This window comes from Pteropus vampyrus, unplaced genomic scaffold, assembly GCF_000151845.1.
Source record: "Pteropus vampyrus isolate Shadow unplaced genomic scaffold, Pvam_2.0 Scaffold130, whole genome shotgun sequence".
NCBI lineage: Eukaryota > Metazoa > Chordata > Mammalia > Chiroptera > Pteropodidae > Pteropus > Pteropus vampyrus.
Window position 1 is genome coordinate 4119111 of NW_011888911.1, and position 21530 is coordinate 4140640.

General features: G+C 48.6%; 2 protein-coding genes across 6 annotated transcripts in view; one reads left to right on the plus strand and one right to left on the minus strand.

Annotated features, from left to right (window-relative positions):
- Positions 1 to 5941, minus strand: part of COMT (catechol-O-methyltransferase) — a gene marked incomplete at its 3' end in the record, with an annotated part of 10226 nt that extends 4285 nt beyond the window's left edge. The window contains exons 1-2 of the mRNA XM_023534721.1: positions 5863 to 5941; positions 652 to 931 (exon numbers count right to left, since the gene is read on the minus strand). Of these exons, the coding sequence (XP_023390489.1) occupies positions 652 to 931; positions 5863 to 5904 (322 nt within the window). The remainder of the gene's footprint in view (positions 1 to 651; positions 932 to 5862) is intronic.
- A 1-nt stretch (position 5942) lies between these two features.
- The window catches only part of TXNRD2 (thioredoxin reductase 2), a 50277-nt gene continuing 34689 nt past the window's right edge, over positions 5943 to 21530 (plus strand). For 4 of the 5 annotated variants that reach the window (XM_011367177.2, XM_023534670.1, XM_023534671.1 and 1 more), the window contains exons 1-7: positions 5943 to 6204; positions 9930 to 9998; positions 15894 to 15950; positions 16291 to 16435; positions 17012 to 17086; positions 18878 to 18956; positions 19420 to 19482. In XM_011367177.2, the coding sequence (XP_011365479.1) occupies positions 6093 to 6204; positions 9930 to 9998; positions 15894 to 15950; positions 16291 to 16435; positions 17012 to 17086; positions 18878 to 18956; positions 19420 to 19482 (600 nt within the window). In that variant the 5' untranslated portion in view covers positions 5943 to 6092. The remainder of the gene's footprint in view (positions 6205 to 9929; positions 9999 to 15893; positions 15951 to 16290; positions 16436 to 17011; positions 17087 to 18877; positions 18957 to 19419; positions 19483 to 21530) is intronic. The other variant, XM_011367178.2, reaches the window with a different exon arrangement.

Sequence of the window (21530 nt, forward strand, 5' to 3'; positions counted from 1 at the left end):
GTCCCTGACTGACTCCAACTTGTCCTAACCAAGAACAGCCCTCTACAGAAGCCCCTACCCCTCCATGCCCATGGGCTGCACTCAGGGCCTGCCTGGCTCCCTCAAGTTGGACAGTTTCAAGGGTTCTGAGGGGGCTGAACAGTGGCTGTCATGTCTGTCCCCAGAACCCAACCACAGGGAGTGCAGCACAGCACATGCCTATGTGCTACGCTGGAGTCCAAAGGTTAGGGCAAGCTGGGGGAAGGGCCCAGTGCCTGGGCTGAGCAGAGTCCAAGGAGAACTGTGTACCCTTATGCCCAGCAGGCACACACAGGAAACCACTGCCCACCGTGCACTAGCCCCTGCTGTTGCCTCCAATCAACAATCTGTGGCAAGGGGGAAGGTCTCAGAACAGTGGCCTCCTGGGTGGTTTGTCAAACGTCTTTCCCTCCCTATGGGAACAGTGATGTGGGTGTCTGGGTCTCTGCACTGCCTTTGCCCTTGTTTGGGGAGTGAGAGGCTGTGCTGGCGGCTTGGGCCTCCGGGACTCCGGGAAAGCCCCTAACACAACACCCAGAAAAGGGGTAATAATAGGCCACTACCGTAGGGGCTGTGCTGCCAGGCCTGGGGTCCCCATTCCTGTATTCACCACCCGACAGCCAGGCTACCCACCTTTCTTGCTGCCCACACACATGGCCCACTCCTTCTGTGAGCAGTAGGTGTCCATGGTCTCCAGAACGTTCTCTGGGTCTCCCGCCACTGCATGCTGTAGCACGTGACGGAGTATGCGCTGCTCCTTGGTGTCACCCATGAGCAGTGTGTAGATGGTGTTCAGGACTAACTCGTTCCAGAAGAAAAACAACAAGTCTTGATATCTCAGGAAGAGCAATAGCACTACTAGTGCCAGGCCCAGTGAGAAGGCTGCCAAGAGGAGGGGCGAAACTTCCAGCATCTGCGATAAGACAAAGGTAGGATAGGGAGGAGGGGAGAGAAGGGGTTGGAAGGGAGCCAGGTACAGGGCAGCTGGCTTCAGTGTTTTGTAACTGGCCAAGCAGCCCTGCAGCCAGCTGGGGAGCCTAAAACCTCTTGGATTAGTGCAGAGCTGCCCACCTGACTCACCTGCTCGCTCCTAAGTTTAATGGTGCTCTGATTGGCCCCCTTATGCTGATGGCGGCCAAGGTTTAAGAGCTCAACCAAGTGCCCCAGTGCCAGGGGAGCAGAGTTCCCTCTGGCAAACAGCTTCTGGCTAGGACCATACCCTCAGATGGCAGGTGTCTGACAGTCCTGCCTGGGGGCCTGCTGATCATAGCCTCCTTGTCTGAGCTCTTGCTCAGTGAGTCCAGGGTCAGCCACTGCCCTGACCGAGAAGGGCACAGCTGGCCCAAGCAGAGGACACACGGCATAGGTGAGACCAGCCTATGTGCAATCCCCATGGGCACCCACTTGGGACAGTCTGGGATTCTTGTGTGAGTTTCCAAATAAGGACACAGGCAGTCACTGGGCCAGGCACACTCACCACCCTCCTTGGGGACAGCCACACATGGCAATTCTATCCCCGACCTTCTCCTGGCATGCCACCCTTTTGGGCAGATAGCTTGGGACCCAGTACCACAGGGCTGGGCCTGGACTCCCAGAGAAGGGCAAATGCTCAGATTTCAGTCCAGAGACTTGAACATGTTAACGATGACAGAAAGAGGAATGTGAGAAGCTTCTTTGGTCACTCACAGGTCATTCGCAAAGAAAGGCCCTCAGAACCCTGCTCTCCAAGAAGTTCCCACTTGGAAAGCGCACCCAGGAGAGCAGGTAGGCCGAGGGCCTCAGAGAGGGGACCCCTCGAGGACAGCCTAGGGCTCTAAATCCCAACGCCCTGACTGTGAGGAGGCGGGGGCTTGGCAGACAGATCAGAGAACAAGCAGGAAAGCTGAGACCCTGCCCAGGGGAATGTAGACACCCAGGTCTCTAGGTTCTCTCAGGCCATGTGGCCTAAATAGGCTGAGTGGACACATGCTCAGCAGGTCCAAGTCTGTGCACCCAATGTGTCCGAATCTCTGGCCCACTTCCCTGCTCTGAGCACCACCCTGATTTTCAGAGTGGCTTTCCCAGCCAGCGCCTGCCCTCCGTACTCTTTCTCTGAGCTCAAGAGCAAGGCAGACAGAACCTGTGTGGAGTTCTTTTGCCTTGAGATCATGATTAACAGAAACTGTAAAGTGAAAATGACCAGAGTCAATATCCAGCCCACATCATCCCTACCCTGAGGCTAGCTTTGCCCTTCACCTTTCCCTCCTCAGAGGTGAGAGCACGGAAGACCCAGAGAGGTGGCAATTACCTTGCTTTTCATGAATTTTTCTTGTACAATATTATCAGTCATAATTTGTTATTATTTAACATATTATACATTATAAAATACAAATTTCCATGTTAAATGCATTGTTTTACTAATGAACTCTCATCAAATCTTTAACCATGGCCATTTTAATCTTTTATTATTCACAGGTAGTTTTTGGTTCACTCTTATTTTCCTCCAAAAGCATTTGCAATGGGATACAGCCAGAGTACTTCACCTTCAACAGAAAGGGACTGCCTGTGAGATGCATGGAAAGGATTATGATGGGTACTGTGGGCCGGCCACAGACATTTTGAGGCAGGATAGTTAGCTTAGGAAAGCTCTCTCTCCCCTCTAGGATATGCTCTGGAATTTTTCCTTAGTCCCTTACTCAGCCCTCTCCCTGTCCTGACTCAGAGCTTGCTGAGACTCCAGCACCAGCAAAAAGCCAAGCCTGGACACAAGATAGATGACCTCGGGCAGGCCCCTCCCTCCAGGTGGCTTGAGAAACAAGCAAGACCAGGAGGCAGTATGGATAATCTTGGGACAGGCCCTCCCCCAAGAAAACAAAAGCCAGTAACTCAGACAGTTCAGGGCTTTTTCTGAGCTGTGAGCACTTTTAAGTGTGTACTTTGGCTTGAATAAAACTTGTGCTTTCCTGCTTGCTGTTTTTCATTGTCCTCGAATTCTTTCTCAAGGCATAAGACAAGAACCTGGTCACTGGAGCTCCAGGTCAGGGTCTCTCTTTGGACTCCTGCACCATTGAGCTCTCCAGCATCAATTTCGTGGGCATGGCTTAAATAATTTTCAGACTGTGGATGAAAAAGGGGCCATACCACACCTGACAAGCTCAGGGTAGGACCATACAAACTCAGAGACTGAAAGTAAGCACACGAAATGGTCCAAACGTAAAAATTCCTAACTGAAAGCGAGTCACGTCAGGTAGTCAGTCCTAGGCCTATAGTCTCCTTGAAGTCAATCTTTACCTGAAGTGAGCCTACTGTCTTTTTGCATTTAGGATAACATATCTTTGAAAGGTCAGAGAAAATATTACTCTGACCTTTCAAAGATAAGTTATCCTAAATGGAAATATTCTTTTCCAAACACCTCAGGGAGCAATCTCAGGTACCAGAGCAGGAGACTACAGGACCCCTCATTGTTATCTTTTCTCCCAATACCATCTCTATGTGATACAAATGTTAATTATTAACTATCCTGTACCCACCGATGTAAAAGTATGTGTTTCTCTATTTTGTCTTTTTAGCAAATCCCAGAGATTTCTCCTCTTTGCTTTCTCCTGCTCCCTTAATCAACCACCAATGGATTTCATGTAACCCTCCTTACATTTCCTCCTTCTGTTCTAATGTATAAAGTAAGCTCCAAAACTGCCATTCTCCAGAGCAATTTCTCGATCTGTTGAAATTTTGCTTCCTGGTAATTGTAGTCAGTTTGGCTCAAATAAAGTCATAAAAATTCTCTACAGGTTTGGATGTTTCTTTCATCAACAAGACCACCCCACTGTTGTGAGTAAGGTCCTCCAGACCTCTACCAGAGACACTGATGGGCTCATGAAACCACTAACCAAGTTCAAAGAGAACAAGAATTAACTACATGGGACTAAGTACACTGATAAAGGATGATTATAATTTTTTTATGGCATTTGTGTGAAATATTGTTGGATCTTTAATGTTCTATTTTGTGGATGTAAAAAAAAAAAAAAACCCTCTTTTTTTCTTAAGCTATCTATGACTCATAACAATCTAGCAAATTATACTTATATGAGCAAAATTGAAGCATTTATCTTTTTCTCCCTGCCTGATCCCTCCCCAAATCAGAAACTATTATAGAGTATTCTTATTTTCATGGCAATATAGTTGTTTGCATAGGTTCAAAATGAATCTGTCCTTCTTGTTGATAGGGCACAATTAAAAAACATTGGTTATACTACCAAGGAATGCCATATTTGAAAATGATACATAGAATCAGTTATGACCAGATAGTTTTAAGGAACTATGGTCGACTTTATGGAGTCAATGCTTATAAGCCTTCTTGAAAAAATGGCCTGGTACCTGGCTTACAGTGTTCCCAGCCTTCTGGTGAGCAAGGAACGTCACCTCTTGGCAGGCCTAGGAACCACAGGATATTTTGAAGACCTTGAGAATTCACCCAGATCTCTAGGTGAAGTTTGATGTTAAGTTCTTGGCTTCCTAGCCTTAAGAGATTAAAAAAAAAAATCAATTTGAGATTCCTATAAAAAGTTCCACAAAGAAAACTTAAAAAGGCCTGTATGGTCAATTACCATTCTTGTTGAACTTATATAAATAAATCGGGCCAACTTTAATGAGACCAGAATTATTTTAAACAAGAATAATTACTTTGATTATCATTGATCAAAAAGGCAAGTGGCTGTAGAGAAAAATTTTATGTTTCACTGGAGAAAAATGACATACCCTTGTGGGTTATCAGCTTCTTGTCCTGTTCACTGTCTTTAATGTTTTATTATCTACCTGTGAATTAGACTGCATCCAGCCATCTTACACACTTTATCAGCCCTCATCAAATCATTTCTAGTTTCCTTCGCTATCTGGGTCTAACTCTTCAAGCTGATGTTTCCACTTTCCTCCCTCCCTCCTGACTGACATCACTGAAAACTGAAATCTGACTGCCCAACGTAGTTTCTAACAGCTCCAAGCTGCATTCCTAGGATGGCCTTTGTAGCAATTAAGATGCCTGAGAAAACTTGAGGCTGCCAAAAGATGTGACTGTTCCAGCCAACACCTGAGGACGCATCTCATCTCCCAGGCTCTGTAGGAGGAATCTAACTTCTATAAGTGCCAGTGAGCAAACCCACGTGGGTGTCATGTGCCAGTGAGCAAACCCACGTGGGTGTCATGTGAACCAAACTCCCATTCTACTTTTTGTAATTTTTCACTTCCCTCTCTCAAGCACCGCCCCCCCCATCCTCCTCCCCACTCATTCGTTCTCCCTTTAAAACACCCAGTTGCATTTGAGCAAATCAACCAAAATGGAGCTCCTCTCTTTCCCCTACTATAAATAGTTACTGAATATAATCTGTCCTCACTGCTTTAGTTAGTGTCTGGCTGTGTTCATCTATGACACCGCTGTCCTGGGGCCTTGCCCAAGGCCTCCAAAAGGGAATCTGTTGGGAGGATCAATGAGCCTTTCGGGGCCTGGGCCTCCACAATTCTCCCACTTCCAAGGGTCTGATTCCAGCTTAAAGACGAAGTATGACCCTCCCATGGCGAGTCAGACCTTGACTCTGCAACCTGGTCACCAGGTCAAAGCCCTCCCCCAGGGACAGGACTCCACCCTAGGAATCTGTAGTCCCATGGGAAGTGGGACACCCCACTCCTTTCTGGACCCCTATCCCCTCGTCGGATCCTGCCATACCAGCACAGAGCTCTCACTCCCTCAATCCAGTTTGGTACCCACCCCTCCACCCTTGTCCAGAGACCCCTGCCCAAAGTCGGATCCCTCCGTCCGCGTCCGAATATCCAACCCCGCCATCGGAATCCCTTATTCCCGATCCAGAAACTCACACCCAAGGTCAGAAGACCCGCGCCCACTTCGGACCCGTTCATGGTCTGGCCTCATGGCCCGCGCGCTCACTCACCTCGCCCTGGCGGACATGCAACAGCGGACGCACCCTGGCGGCCGCACCCTGGCGGACGCACCCTGGCGGACGCACCCTGGCGGACGCACCCTGGCGGACGCACCCTGGCGGCGCAGGCAGCGCGGCGGGCAGCCCTGCCGCTGAGGCCCCGCAGCTATGGCGGCGACCGCAGTGAGAGTGAAGGCGCTGAGGGGAGACAGCGGGCGCTTCCGGTGGCGGACGCCGGTCGTAGCGGGCGGGGTGCGGGGCGCGGCGCAGGACGCAGCAGGTAGGGTGGGTGGGGTCCGGCCAGGAATATGCGTGCATGGGTGTCCGGAAGGGGTGTCCATGTAGGAGGTGTCCCCGCGTGAGGCAGTCTCAGCTGGGACAGGGCTCCTCCGCTTCCAGCCACCCGCAATCCCCTTTCCAGATGAAGAAACAGCTGGGAGACCACCGTGCCAGAGGTTCTGCTGGGTAGAGTGACCTGTGCTGGCTCCTTCCCACTCTCAGCCTGATATTAACTGTAGTCCTGACTAGATGGCCTACCTCCAGAGGTTGCCAGGGACCATTCCCCCCGCCCCCCACACCCTGTTGGCCAGACCTGGCTACCTCCTCCCCAAGGTCCTAGCTTTCACATGCAGCAAGTGCTCAATACATGCACATGCAGGAAATCAATGAGGGTGTTGTAGCCGCCAGCCCCCGAAAGACACACAGACCACCAGAAACCAGTGAGTTATAGGAAACACACTCTTTATTCAGCCAGCTGGATCTGCCAGGGATACGCAGACCTCAAATTAAGCAGCCCTGAAATGTAGAGGTACAGGGTTTTTAAGCCCTAAATCCCATTCCTCATTCTATCTTAAACACAAAGGTCTATTTTTCTTCAGTTTATTAACTGTCAACCCATAGGTCGGTTGTGCAAGCGGGGATACAGAAGCAGAAAGCTTGTTAGAATGTTATGTTCCCATGGGCGATAGGCAAGCAGTAATTTTCCAGCCAGCACAAAAGGACTCTAGGGAACAGATGGACTCTGAGCACCCATTGCTGGCTGATGTTCTGCAGGTGCCCCGGGGGAGGGGAGAATATATGACATCCTTCTGGAGCCACTAAGGGATGCTTACCAAACCAGGACAGTAATCACATAACCACCAGTACTAGGATGCCACCAGTTTTGGAGCAGGGGCTGGTGTCTCAGGAGAGTCAGAACCCAATCTCCCAGAGCTGTCCCACAGTGCCACCACATCTGCCATGGTGGTATGGCTGGCCCCATGCATCAAGGTGCTACCCACCCCATATGCCTGTGCGATAACCCACCTCCAGACCTGCTTTTGGACAACTCCCTATTGGGAGTGTTGAGGGGCCTGGGTAGAGATGGCAGCTGTGGGAAGAAGAGTGACCACACCCTTGGCCAATGATGGACTGGAGAAAGAGGGCTGACCATATGCTTAAATGGACAAAGCTATGCGTTGCTGTGGCCTTGGGGAATCCAGGGGAGCCAAGGGAAAGATCTGTAAACAAGAGCTGCCTCTGAGGTCACACACACAGGGCCCTTCAGGCTGAGGATAAGCCCACGGCCTTGGGGTAGAGTGTTTTGTTTCCAGCTGGGCAGGAGGCAAGGATTCTGCCCCCAGGGCTTCAGTGTTGAGGAGCAGATAGGGCCTGGAGACAGTGCCAACGCCCAGGAAAGACACCTGGTCTGACTTTGAGCCTCCTCTTCCATTTCACCTCCAGTTTCTCTGAGGGCAGGAAGATGCCTGCCCTGTCCCAGGCTTGGGAGGAGGCTGATGCAGCCCCTGAACAGGAACCAGCATGACAGTGTTGCTGTTATCTATTCCCTAACATCTGCTACCAGCGGTTCTCCCAGAGCAGCACACTGTTCATTCAGCTTTGTCACACTTCCTGGTTCCTGTGTCAGGCACTGTGTTCAGAGAGGAGCAGAAAATTTAAGGACAATAGGCTCAGAACACAAAGACCAGACAGACTTTCCAGGATCAGCCCTGCCTGCTGTGCCTGTCTGAGGTGGGGAGGGCGAGGCTGTGAGGCACTTGAGTGCATGGAGTGCACAGGTAACCCTGCACAACAGCCCCTGCCCTGCCTACCATGGCTCCTTCAGGGTCCTTCCTCCCCAGCAGGCTACCAAGACCCCACCATGTGTTTACAGGCAGATTTCCTACACATACAGAAGGCTCCACTGCTGGCCTCTTGCAAGTGATTATCAGACCCAGAGAGTTCCTGGGTGTGCACAATGGGTGAGGAGAGCAAACCACCAAAGATAAGCCCACAATCCAAATGGCCAGCTGCTCACCCTGCCCTCTGCCTGATAGTTGGCTGAGGGGCACAGCTGGGGCTTAGGGGTGTCTAGACCCAGCGGGGATCCTGCTGTGGTGGCAGGAAGGAACAGCACCTGCAATGGAAGGTAGGAGCATGCCCCTAGGCAAAACCTCCCCTCTGTCCCCACCATGGGCAGCCAGAGAGATTTGGCTCTGCCCAGCAGGCTTGTGCTCCTCATCCTGCGGTAGCTTTTCTCCAACCAGCAGTTGTTCCTCTGTTCTCTAGGCTCATATCAAAGCCATCAGAATAACTGACAGTAGTTTAAGGCCTCTTCAGAGTCCTTGAGTGAAATTTGGAATTGGGTCCACTTCGGACTGGCCGCTTGAACCGAATTGTGGCTCTTAGATCCATGTGTACCTGTACATGCATCTCAGGTGCGCTCAAATGCTGCCAGCTAGAGGGAACCTAGGTGATCCTGGCTGTGGGGTGGGCACAGCTGAGTGTCCCCACTGGGCAGCTGCTCCCTAGACTGCCCCAACTGCATGCCAGGGCCTCCTCTAGGCTTGAGCTCCTGTATCCTTACAGGAGCACAGACCCCAGACCATGGTCTGTGGGGCCTTTGTGGAGCCAGGGTCCCTGAGAGGCATGGGACTCTGGGGCGTTTTCTGATGCAGCCAGGAAGGTTGAGGTGGCTGTACAGATGGCTGCAGCCTTCTCACTGGCAAGCCAGGCTCTAATGCTGGTGTGGGGCAGGCGCACTGGCCTTGGATAGCAGACCTGCGACCCTGGGCTTTGCCAGGGAGCAGCAGCCAGCTCTGGATGCCCTGGCAGCAGTCTGCGCCCACCCCTAACTCCCCACCTACTGATCATTTTCTATTATTTTTTTCTTCCTTCACAGGGAGCAGACTTGTGCTTGGTGCTGGGTGTCCCTGACTTGGGCCATGGGTCACAGGCTGGCCACACTTAAGGACACACCTACCCTTACCTACCCTCTCCATGCCCTTCCTCAGTGTGCCCTTTTTAGTGGGTTTTTTTTTTTTTTTTTTTGCCTACCCTCCATGCCAGTAGTTTTCAGGAGAGAGACAGGCAATGCCTTCTGCAGGGCAGGAAAGATGTGACTGGTCTACTGTGCCAGGCTCAAGAGTGGAAGGGGCACGCTGCCTCTGAGATGACACCACAGTGAGCCTCAAAGATATTTCAGGGAGGAACTCAAGGCCTCGCAGCTCTTGCTGTTGCTCAGATTGGGTTCCCTCCGGAGCCCAGCATGCACTGGGTGGTGCTCTAAGAGGCATGGCTGGTGCAGGGGCGGCTCTCTATTCTCCTTCACTTATAACAAAGGTGACCTTCACAACAGGTAGACGAAAGAAAAATGTTTGAGTCCTGTGTCTGGCTCAGAATGTTGGATGATGTTGGAGTTCAGAGTAGTCCTATCAGTTAAATTCTCTTCTTGAGTGGTGGTGGGTGGGTGGGTGGGGGGCGGCGTGAAAAGGCACTTGTACACCATACCAGGGGAAGTTGGCATGGAGTAATCTCAGGTCTTGTGCAGACAACTGTGCACCCAGTCACTGCCTTCTGCCACATGTGTGATATATCACCCCCCATCATCACAGAGTGGGGTCTCCCATGCAATGAAACAGATCCTGTGCCACTTTTAACTGGATGGGACTGCTTGCCCTTTGGAAATTGTGTTACCTTCAGGAACAATCTTGGCTTTTCCTTCTCACCCTTCACCCCTTACCCCAGCAGGACGTCAGGACTATGATCTCTTGGTGATTGGCGGGGGATCCGGCGGGCTGGCCTGTGCCAAGGAAGGTATGTGTCCTGTGTCCTAAATCCAACTGGCTCCTCCAATCTTTCAGGGCCCCCTGGAGTGGTCAGTGTTGTTCTCCAAGGCTGGATGGGGAAACGCCTTGTGAGACCATGAGCAGAATGCACCGTCTTTGCAGCTGGCCTGCTGGCCTCTAGGGCTGTATCACCCTGCCAGGGTCACTCCAACAGTCTTGTCATTGTGCCCTGCTCCCTGCTGCATCCAGTCGTCTGTGCAGCACATAGCTGAGTCTGCCTTGACAGCACCTCCAGGCCTCACAGGATCTGCCACTACCCATTGGATATGTCTCCTACTACCCATACCCTCACTCATACCATGCCAGACTCTTGCCTCTTTGCTGTGCTTCAGTGCTTCCCTAGGTCTTTCTGGCCTTGCACCTTACCCTGCCCATCTGCTGTGCCTGGTCTGCTCTTTACCTGCCTAGTTGTCTGCGGGGCTCGCTCACCTTCCTTCAGTCTTTGCTGCTGAGAAAGCCCTACTTAGAATTGCACCCCTCCTACACATCTGGCCCCTGTCTCTGGCTCCACTGCTCTTGTTTTTAAAATTGTCCCCCAGAGATCACGGTTTGTTCCACTGGCTGTATCTTGCTCTCCAGATAGACCTGGGCACCCAAATGGGCCTAGGCACCCTTGGTAGGGGCGATGAGTAAAGATGTGTTCAGTAAGTGGGCTGGACCCAGAGGCATCTGGAGACATCAAGTGCCACTAACCCGGTGGGGAGCAGATTGCCAGTGTTGCACTGTGGACGCTGTGCTCTGCACTAGCAGTGCCCAGTGGTCTGCTTCCCAGTCTAAATGACAAGGAGACAGATATGGGAGAGTGGAGGAGAGGAGACGGGAGAGAAACAAGGTCCAAAACCAGAGGGAGTTGAGCAGGCATCCTGGCCATGAAACTATGGCTCTCTGACAGCAGATACTGGGTTTTAGAATCATAGTTGGTGTAAAAGAAATTTGCTCTTGCTCCAAGGGGTGGGAGAGGGGCCAGCCTGCACTGGGGGCAGGAACCTGTGAAGTCTTTTGGCTGATTTGGGAGCCCACAGAGGGATGCAAGGTTCTCACCCCACTAGACCACAGAGCCACCCCAGGAAAGACTGTGCAGATGGGCCAGTTGCCTTTCCCTTTAGCAAGAGAAAGCCCTGGACTTTGTGTTCACTTCAGTGTTGTCTCTAGAGACACAGTTCATTAACCCAAAACAGTTCTCAGGTCTGTCTTTGGCTTTTATAACAGTGGCATTTGTGGTACTTTTTTATAGCTTTATTGAGACATAATTGACATAATATAAACAGTACATATTTAAAGTGGACAGCCTGACATATGTACAGACCTGTGAATCCAGTACCATAATCAAAATAGTGAATGTACCAGTCACCCCTGTATTAGTGTGCTGGGGCTGCTGTAACACATATCATAGACTGGGTGCTCAAACAGCAGAAATGTATTTTCTCACAGTTATGGAAGCTGGAAGTGTGAGATCAAGGTGCCATCAGGATCAATTTCTTCTGAAGCCCCTCTCTTTGGCTTATAGACGGCCTCCTTCTCACTATGTACCCCTGTGAGTGTGTCTTATTCTCCTTGTAAGCACACCAGTCAAATTGGATTAGGGGCCACCCTAATGACCTCACTCTAACCTAATCACATCTGTAAAGACCCTGTCTTCAAATAAGGTCACATTCTGAGATACTGGGGGTTAGGACTTCAATTTGGGAGGCCGCAGTTCAGCCCATAATAACCCCTAAAATTTCCTCAAATCTGGAGAAGCCCTTCCTGCTCTTCCCTCCCTGCTGCCTCCCCAGGCAACCAGTGATCTGCTTTCTCTCATTATAGATTAGTTTGCATTTTCTAAAATTGTGTATAAATGGAACCATGCTATATGTAGTCTTACTTTTCTGGCATCTTTCATGTAGCATAATTATTTTGTTTTATCTATGTTGCTGTGTGTATCCACAGCTCATTCCTTTTTCTTGCTGATTGGTATTCTGTGTGTATATATATGCGTGCGTGTGTGTGTGTGTGTGTGTGTGTGTGTGTGTGTGTGTGTGTGTTTACATTTTCTTGGGTATACGCTTCAAAGAGGAATAGGTGGACATGTGGTATATCTCTTATTTAGTATTTCTTTTTTTCATTTCTTTCAGCAATATTTATAGTTTCCAATGTACAGGTCTTTCACATCTTTTGTCAGATTTATCCCTAAATATTTCATTTTTTAATAACAGCTTTATTGAGATATAAGTCACACACCATACAATTTACTCACTTAAAGTTCATAATTCATTGGTGTTTAGTTTATTCACAAAGCTGTACAATCATTGCCCCACAATCAATTTTAAAACATCCTCATATATACTCTGCCCATTAGTAGTTACTCCCCATTCCTTCACTCCTTGGCCTCTGGCAACTACTGTTTTACTTTCTGTCTCTATGAATTTGCTTATTCTGGACATTTTATGTACATATGTGGACTTTTGTCACATAGCATGATGTTTTCAGTGTCCATCCGTGATACAGCATGTGATAGTACTTCATTTCTTTTTATGGCTGAGTATTATTTCATTGTATGAGTAGACCACATTTTGTTTATCCATTTGTCTATTGATGGACATTCGAATCATTTCCATTTTTTGGCTGTTATAAATAATGCAACTATGAACATTTCTATAAAAGTTATTGCGTAGACTTTCATTTGTATATCTATGGAGAAATGTCTGTTCAGAACTTTTGCCTTTTTAAAAATTGGGTTTTTTTAAATTATTGAGTTATAAGAGGGTTTTTTTTTTTTCTTAACATATGTATTCTATATACTAGACCCTTATCAAATATATGATTTGTAAATACTTTCTCCCATTCTTGGGATTATCTTTTTACTTTCTTGCTGGTGTCTTTGCAATAGAGCAGTTTTTAATTTTGAATAAGTCCAGTTTATCTGTTGTTTCTTTTGTTGCTTATGCTTTTGGCATCATAGAAGAAGCAGTTGCCTAATCCAAGGTCACAAAGATTTGTGCCTATGTTATCTTCTAAGAGGTTTACAGTTTCAGCTTTTGGAGTTAGGCCCTTGGTCCTTTTTGAATTAATATACAAATATGGTGTGAGATAGTAGCCTTAGAGTTTATGGTAGACATCTTTAACTTGTCACAGGCTACTTTCAAGTGATATTCTCCCACTTCACGTGTAGTATAATAGCATGCTTCCATTTCTCCTCTCCCAGCCTGTGTTCGATCTTGTGATACATTTTACTTTTATTTACATGCTTTAAACCCCAGAATACATTGTTCTTATTTTTGTTTAAACAGTTACTTCTAAAGAATTTTAAATAATCAGAAAAAAATCTTATAAGCCTGCCATGTGGTCACCGTTTCTGGTGCTCTTCATTCCTCGGTGTGGATCCTACTTTCCATCTGACATCATTTTTCTTCTACCCTGTGGACATGCGAAAACGTTTCTTGTAATGTGGCTCTAGGCATAATGAATTCTTTCAGTTTTTGAATGTCTGAATATATCTTTATTTTGCCTTTTTAAAAAATATTTTTTCTAGGTATAAAATTCAGGTAGACATTTTTTTTCTTTTAGTACTTTAAAGATGTTCTCCACCCCTACTCCATTCTCTCTTGCACTGTTTCTGATGATAAATCCTCCACCCTCTTTATCTTTGTTATTCTGTCGTGTGTGTATTTTTTTTTTTTTTTTAGGATCTTCTCTTTTCATTGGTTTTGGGTGATTTCATGGTAGTGTGCCTTGGTGTAGTTTTTAACCATTTTTCTTCTGGACTTCACTGAGCTTCCTGGGTCTGTGGATTTATAGTTTTCATTAAGCTATGAGAATTTTTAAACATTATTTCTTCAGATAGTTTTCCTGTCCTTCCCTCTCTCCTTCACTTCTGGAGACTTTAATTACCTGTATATTAGGCTGCTCGAAGTTGCCCTGCTGCTCATTGGTGCTCTTTACATTTTGGATAGTTTCTATTCCTATGTTTTCAAATTCACTAATAAAAGATTCTACAATGTCTAATCTATCATTACTCCCACTCAGTATAGTTTTTGTCTCATGTACTGCATTTTCATCTCCACAAATTTTACTTAGGTCCTTTTTTATGTCTTCCATGTTGCTCCTTAACTTTCTGAACATACGGAATATAGTTATAGTACTTGTTTTACTGTTTTCTGCTAATTCTGACATCTTTGTCAGCTCTTGGCCAGTTTCCATTAACTGATTATTCTCTTTACAGCTTGTATTTTACTGCTTCTTTGCCTGCTCATTTTTGGTTGAATCTCAGACACTTTGAACTTAACCTTGTTGGGCTTTCGATATTTTTGTATTCCTAGAAATATTTTTGAGCATATTCTGCCAGTGAGAGAGTTTGATCTTTTTGGATCCTCTACTTAAGATTTGTTTGACAGGTCTGGAGCTGTGCCCAATCTAGGGTCATTATTCTCAACTACTGTGGCATGACCTCCCTTCTGCTTACCCAGGAATTATGTGTTTTCTCCAGGCTGGCTTCTGGGAATAGACACTGTTCCTGGCCTTGGGTGAGCATTATCTCCTTTGATCCTTCTGGATGGTTTTTTCCCAGCCTTGGGTAGTTTCCTCACACACATGCACTGATCAGATGTCCAGGGTTCTCTGTGCAGCTCTCTCCTCTCTGGTAATTTGTGCCAGGAACTCTGGCTGCCTTGGTCACCCTAGCCCCTCAGCCCCTCTCCTCAGCCAGGGAGTCTGCTGAACTCTGCTGGAACCACCCCCTATACCGGGTCCTGGAGACTCCGATTCTGGGGCTCACCTTGTTCCTTTCCTGTTGCTCCGATATTGCTGTCCTTTGTTTTCTGATCTCCAGTGTCTTAAACCCACTGTTTCATGTACTTTGTCTGGATTTTTGGTTGTTTTAGATGGGAGGGCGCATCTAGTCCCTGTTGGTCTATTGTAGTCAGATGTGAGAGTTGGGCGTTGGCATGATTATCGAGGTCCCTTGGCCGGAGCTTTTAAATTGAGCACTGGAATCCTAATTAGTTGAGCCAAATGGGCTTTTAAATGAAGTCTTCTAAAACTTTGTTCTGATACCCATGAATCGAGTGTGTTCTGTAGTATTTGGAACACTCATGGCTTCATGACATTTAAGTCAGACATGCTTTCTGAGACAGTCAAGTCCAGGGTCAGGGCTCGGCCAATACCATGCCAAGGGGAAGCCCTGTGATTAGCTCTGCCTCACTGGTATCAGGGACTCATAGCCCAGGGGAACCTGCTGACAGCCAGGGAGGAGCCAGGAGGCTCCAGGCAGCAGGTGCGGTTTTGTGCCTGGGTTCATTCTACCTCTAGGGGCTGGCTGGCCCTGGCTTTGCCATTTCACTTCTCCAGAGCTTCTGTGTCCTCACCCTGAGAGCAAGGCAGCAAAAGCACATCTGAGAGGCCCTGACGAGGGCAGACCATGAGTGGAGGCCACACGTAGTGTCTGGTGGGGAGGAGAGGAGGTGGCAAGTTCATTGGGAGGGCCTGAGTTGGTTACGAGGGGAGTCCAAGTCCAGGGCCTCTCCCGGGGGGTAGGCGCTCCTTCAGTGCATCCTAGCATGCTCAGGGTGGGCACTGGGCTCAGGTGGGCACTGCTGAGTGTCTGGGCCTGGAACCAGGTGGGGTGGGAGGCGAGGGAAGGCTGTGCCCAGTGCTGCCATGGTGAGTGGTGCAAAGGCTGTGGTCCAAGAAGAAGGTTCCCAGCTGTGGGCAGCATGGCTGGGTGGCATCAGGCACAGGGAGACCTAGATGCAGAGCTGGCTAGCAGCCGCTGGCCCAGGTCCTTCCCCACTCTCTTCTAGGCCTCATGGGCCCCTGAGGTCCCTGTTCCCAGCTGTGAAGCAGCTCCCCGGTTGTGCCCACTTGCCTTCTTCTCTTGTCATTCCAGCTGCTCAACTGGGAAAGAAGGTGGCCGTGGTAGACTATGTGGAGCCTTCCCCCCGAGGTAGGCAGCCTCCAATGACAGGAGCCATGAGCCCTGGGGAAGGGGCCTGGGTGGAGGTGCAGTCATGGTACAGAGGGCAGTTGAGCCCAGAACCAGCCTGTCCCAAGTCTCCAGAGAGTGTTGTTTCTCTTATAAGCTTCGTTACATTAAAGTTCTATTCTTCTCATTTAAAAATGATTCTGAACACAATTATACGGAACAAATCTGTGGGACATGGTCACCTGGGCTGTGTTTGAGTTATAAATCCAACTTAAAGGAATTCTAAACAACTGTAGAAGTGTAGGAAATCCTTTAGAGTCACCTGAATATAAGTCTAAATGTGCTCTTCCCAACATACCAGGTACCAGGTGGGGCCTCGGTGGCACCTGTGTGAATGTCGGCTGCATCCCCAAGAAGCTGATGCACCAGGCAGCACTGCTGGGGGGCATGATCAGAGATGCCCCCCACTATGGCTGGGAGGTCGCCCAGCAGGTACCACACAACTGGTGAGGAGCCCAGCCCATTCCTAGTGCTTTTCTGCTACTCACAGAGGAGGTAGAGGTTTGTCTCGTTAGCTCTCAGGGGAGCATGCTGTCTCACCTGGGCTTCTCACTTGGTACAGTCCTGGGTACCTAGACATTTGTCAGTGCCTAGAAGGTGCAGGGGGCGATGCTGCTGCATCTATTGGATAGCGCCCTGGGATGCTGCTGAAGGTCGAACAGTGCACAGGACACCCAAGAGGATGACACAACCCAAAGGCCAGTGGCTCAGTATGGGAGCCACTTCAGGTTTATTCAAAGCTATGCACAGGCCCCTTTATGGTTCTCAGTTGACCTGGATGCCGGGCCACTGCTGCATCCTAATGGCTGTAGACCAAAGCCTTATTTTTCATGAGTCCAAAGATTCACGACCCCAAACCTGGGACAGAGGCGGTGGCTGTAGGGATAAACGTCACATTTTACCACCTTTAGAAATACTGCCATTTGTTTCTGTTAATGCACTGTTTGTATGTAATAGTCTTATGGGACTCTACAGCTAATGCTTCTGTGGTGGTTTTAACGTTTGGTTTTGTGCATTAATAGGAGGAAGATGGCAGAAGCCGTTCAAAACTACGTGAAGTCCCTGAACTGGGGGCACCGGGTGCAACTGCAGGACAGGTACTGAAGCCTCATCTGGCTCTTTAGCCTTCTCTGGGTCATTTTATGCCTTGATGACAAGCCCTTACTAATGGAGGGCTCAGCAGCAATAAGACAAGAGGCCCCTGTTCATGAGGCGGGGCATGCAGACAAGCAGTGGATGGACTGAGTGCCCTGGGAGTGGAAGGCCACCATTTAGGGAGCTACCTGCAAGGCCCAGAGCAGTGAGGAGCAAGGGGCACGTTGGCGGAATGGCTATAACTGGGAGGGGGAGCAGGTGTGCTCAGGGCTGAGAGCACGAGGGCCAGATGTGGAGGCTGGCGAGGGCCATCCCAGTGGACAGTTCCTTCCTTGAGTGGGCAGCCTTTCTCCTGCCAGGGTCAACCACAGTTATGTGGTTGGTGTAAACTGGAGGCCCAGGTGCTTCCCCATGAACTCCACACCTCACCTCATGCCTCCTACACTGTGAACCCAACACCACATCGCACACTTCCAGCTCCCTGGGCTTGGTGAAGGGGCCTGGCATTGTGTGCTGGAGCATATGTGTAACATGATCACTCCCTCCTGAAACCATCCTGTCCCACCATCCCCTTACGGTCCCCTAGTCCAAATGCTAATACTTTGCCCCACTGAAGAATCCTCCCCAAGGACAGCTGCCAGGAGAAGAGGTGCCTGAAACTGCACTTGACTAAGGCTAAGCTTTGCTCCTTGCTCAGCAGTTCTGCTCTGTGCCCATGCAGGTCATGAAAGGGATAGTGGTCCCTCAAAGGTCTGGTGGTCCTCATCTGAGCATCCCTAGCTTGGCTCTGATGGGTCTTCCTGCGTTATGCAGTAGGCAGCTGTTTTGTATCTCCTCACCCAAGAAAGCTGAGCCAGGAAGCTGCCACCTCGGCTTCCCCAGGGGTCGCCCAGGGAGCTAAGCTGTATGGTGTTATTTCTCTTCTGAATGGGGCTCCCATCTCTGGGTGTCCCCCTGTGCAGTTTTCTGGAAACATCGGGCTCTGCCATCCATCCTGCCTGACTCTGGGTGGGCACCAAACAGGCCAGGCCCCAGGCCGGCTCCAGAGTTGCCTGCAAAAGGAGAGCAATGCAGTGTGTCTGTATCCTGCTGCTGTTAGCAGGTTGTGGGGTGAGTGAGGACGTCTGCAGAACATGGAGGCGCAGGGCCTGGCAGTGGGGAGAGCACAAGGTTAAGGTGGCAGTGAAGGCTTACCAAAGTGTAGCCTTTGTGATTAGAAAGGAGTGGGCTGCTTCTTTACACCATGTGTCCGACCACCCTTGTGTCCTCATTGTCATACCCATTCTCCCAGCCTTACTGTCCCCTAAAAGCTGGGATGATGCCTACCTGCCAGATGTCCTCCCTTGCCCTTGCCAGTGGAAAGTTGGTGATTTGGGTGTTTCAGGGCAATTGGATACACATGTGGGGGGGGGGCGGGGTCTCTTCCCTGGTACACAAGGAATCCAAGGAATGTGACAATGACAAGGACTGACCCCAGGGGAGGCCCAACTACTGCTGTCATCACACACCAGGACTGTACTTGGGCTCTCAGGACTGCACTGACCTGGCTTCCATCCTTACCTGGCGGCTATGGTCGCCACGTCCCAGGGAACCTCCGGGGGACATGGGAGATGGCGAGCTGCTTCCCAGTGCAGTTCTTCACTCTCCTCTTCCTCACCTGAGCTATGGGTGGTGGATGATGGACTGTGGGCCCTAGCTCACCTTTTAGCAGTCTGCACAGTGCTCTCTATTTAATTCCCTAGGTGACGCTTAATTTGTATAGGAAATGTATGAAAATTCTATTTATTTTATAGAAAAGTCAAGTACTTTAACATCAAGGCTAGCTTTGTCAATGAGCACATGGTTCGCGGTATCGCAAAAGGTGGGAAAGAGGTGAGTCTTGACTGTTCCATGGACTTTGGTGCTATTCTCAGTAATAAGTTCTGCTCGGTTGACCAGACAGATCCCTCTGAGGCTCCTTGTAATTCTTTATGAGGGATAAAATGAATCGCAAGCTATGCATGTTTCTCCTGGTTGCCACTTTCAGAGGGCAACAGGCAACCTGTGACAAGGGTGGATGATCACACCCTTGCAGAGTTTTGTGGAGATTCATGGAGACATCTGCAGGGTGCTTTGTAAACTGAAGTGCTTGCATTTGAACATTTCCCTGCCATCCTCTGCCTGTCCCCTTGACCCCTGATGGTCTCCCAGCTTTGCGGGGCCTCTGAGCTACTGCGTACAGAGTCTGCAGTTAGAATTGTGGGTCTCTGCCCAGGGGCACCTGCAGGCATTGAGCCCTCCTTGTAGATGACATTGGTGTACCTGTTTGACTGTGGCTTTCTTGGTTTCTTCTCAGACTCTGCTTTCGGCTGAGCACATTGTCATCGCTACTGGAGGGCGGCCGAGGTACCCCACGCACGTGAGTGCCCTCAAAACACCGTCTTCCCCCACACCCTGACCATGTTCATGGTCTCTGGACTCATGTGGTACACTGTTTACATCCACGCTTCCCACACCAGCAGTCTTCCCCACTCTTCTTTAGAAATTTGTGTGTGTGTGTGCTCACTATTGTCAATTTCTATTTTCCAGTTCTCTCTCAATTTCATTCTGCTGAATTAGGTCACTGGGGGTCCCCACACTACGAACTCTAAGAGCCATTCTCAATTCATTCTTCCGATGGCTCCTGGGACACCACCAGATCTGTTCTTCTTTTATCTCAGTATCACTTTTTCTCAATCCCCTTTGTTGATGCCTCCTTTTCTCTCAGCCTCAAAATATTGACATGTCTAGGACTTAAGCCTTGTTCCTCCTCCTCCAAACCCAAATCTTTTTTTAATGACATAAAATTCACATACTACAAAATAAACCCTTTTAAAGGGTACAATTCAATGAGTTTTAGTGTTTCACAGAGCTGTGCAGCCATCAATCTCTACTACTTAATTCCAGAACATTTTCGTTACCCCAAAATGAAACTCTGTACCCATTAGCAGTCACTCCCTGCTTCCCTCAGTCCCTGACAATCACTGGTCTGCTTTCTGTATCTATGGATTTACCTGTTCTGGATATTGCACATAAATGTGCACAAGATGTGGCCTTTCCAACTGGCTTCCTGCATTTAACATATGTCTTCAGGGTTCATTCATGGGGTAGCATGTGTCGGAACTTCATTCCTTTTTATGACTGAATAATATTCCGTCGTATGTGTATGCCACATTTTGTTTACCTCCTTGTCTATTAATGGATGTCTGGGTTGTTTCTACTTTTGGCTATTATGAATAATGCTGCTATGAACATCTGTGTCGAAGTTTTTCTGTGGATTTAAATTTTCACTTCTCTTGGGTACATACCTAGGAGTGAAGTTGCTGGCTCATAGGGTAACTCTGTGTTTAACCCTTTGAGAAACTGCCAGACTATTTTCCAAAGCGGCTGCACCATTTTATACTCCTACCAGCAGTGTTATGAAGGTCATACTTTCTTGTTTCTTTGCATATCTTGTAGTTTTTTGTTGATGAGTGAATTTTTCAAATAAAATAATGTATTAACTCTGGAAATCAGAATTTCCCTCCACTGTAGGGTTTTGTTTATTGCTCTTAATTTGCTGGATGACTTTTCTGAACTGGTTTTGTAAAGTCTTCATTTTTGTCATATGAGGACACTGAAGTCTCTGCTCAGTTAGCTTAGTGGTCAGCTAATGACAGGACAGATATTTCCTTAGATATTACCTGGAACTAAGAAATCTCCCAGTCTTTGCCAAGGACCCTTGTGGACACCTTTAACACTCAGAAGAACTCTGCCTTAGCTCTAACTTCCTGCATGTGCAGGGTCTCAAGATTAGCCAGAGGTGAGAGCTGAGGCCATCTTAGGTCTTTTCTGGGTGTGTGCACAGCCCAGTGCTTACACCTAGCTGCCTAGATCTCAGGAATATGATGGAGCTTTTCAAAGCCCCTGTGGACATCTCATTCCTCAGCTTTTCCTTTTACACTTTTGGTTAGTCTGTTGTTTGCGTCAACTGTTATCCATCACTTCAGGCAGCCGTGATGTTTAGTCATTGGGCAAATCCTCCCCAGGGAGAGGCTTTCAGCACTGGGTAAGTTCGAGCAAGGTCAGATGAAGACAAGCCTATTGAGTGGGGTGTTTCAGGGAACCACTAGCCAGGTCAACCAATGACTGTTCTTTGGGAAAGAGCTTTGAATGGGCTCTGGCTCTGTTCTGCTCTCTTTGGTACTGTCATTTTTCAAGTCTGCCACTGAGTTGGGGGATGGGACTAGAGTAAGTTAAAACTCCACAAAACTTAACCATTCTTACCAAGTTTTAGCCATTTTTCTTGACTTAATGTTCTCTGTGTTGCCACAAGCCTTCAGTTTATTTCCAGAATTATGAAAAAGTTTAATCTGACAGTTTTTTTCCAGTTCTTTTGCTGTTTTTATGGAGGGGTGAACTTTGAGGAGGTCCTCACTCCACACCTCC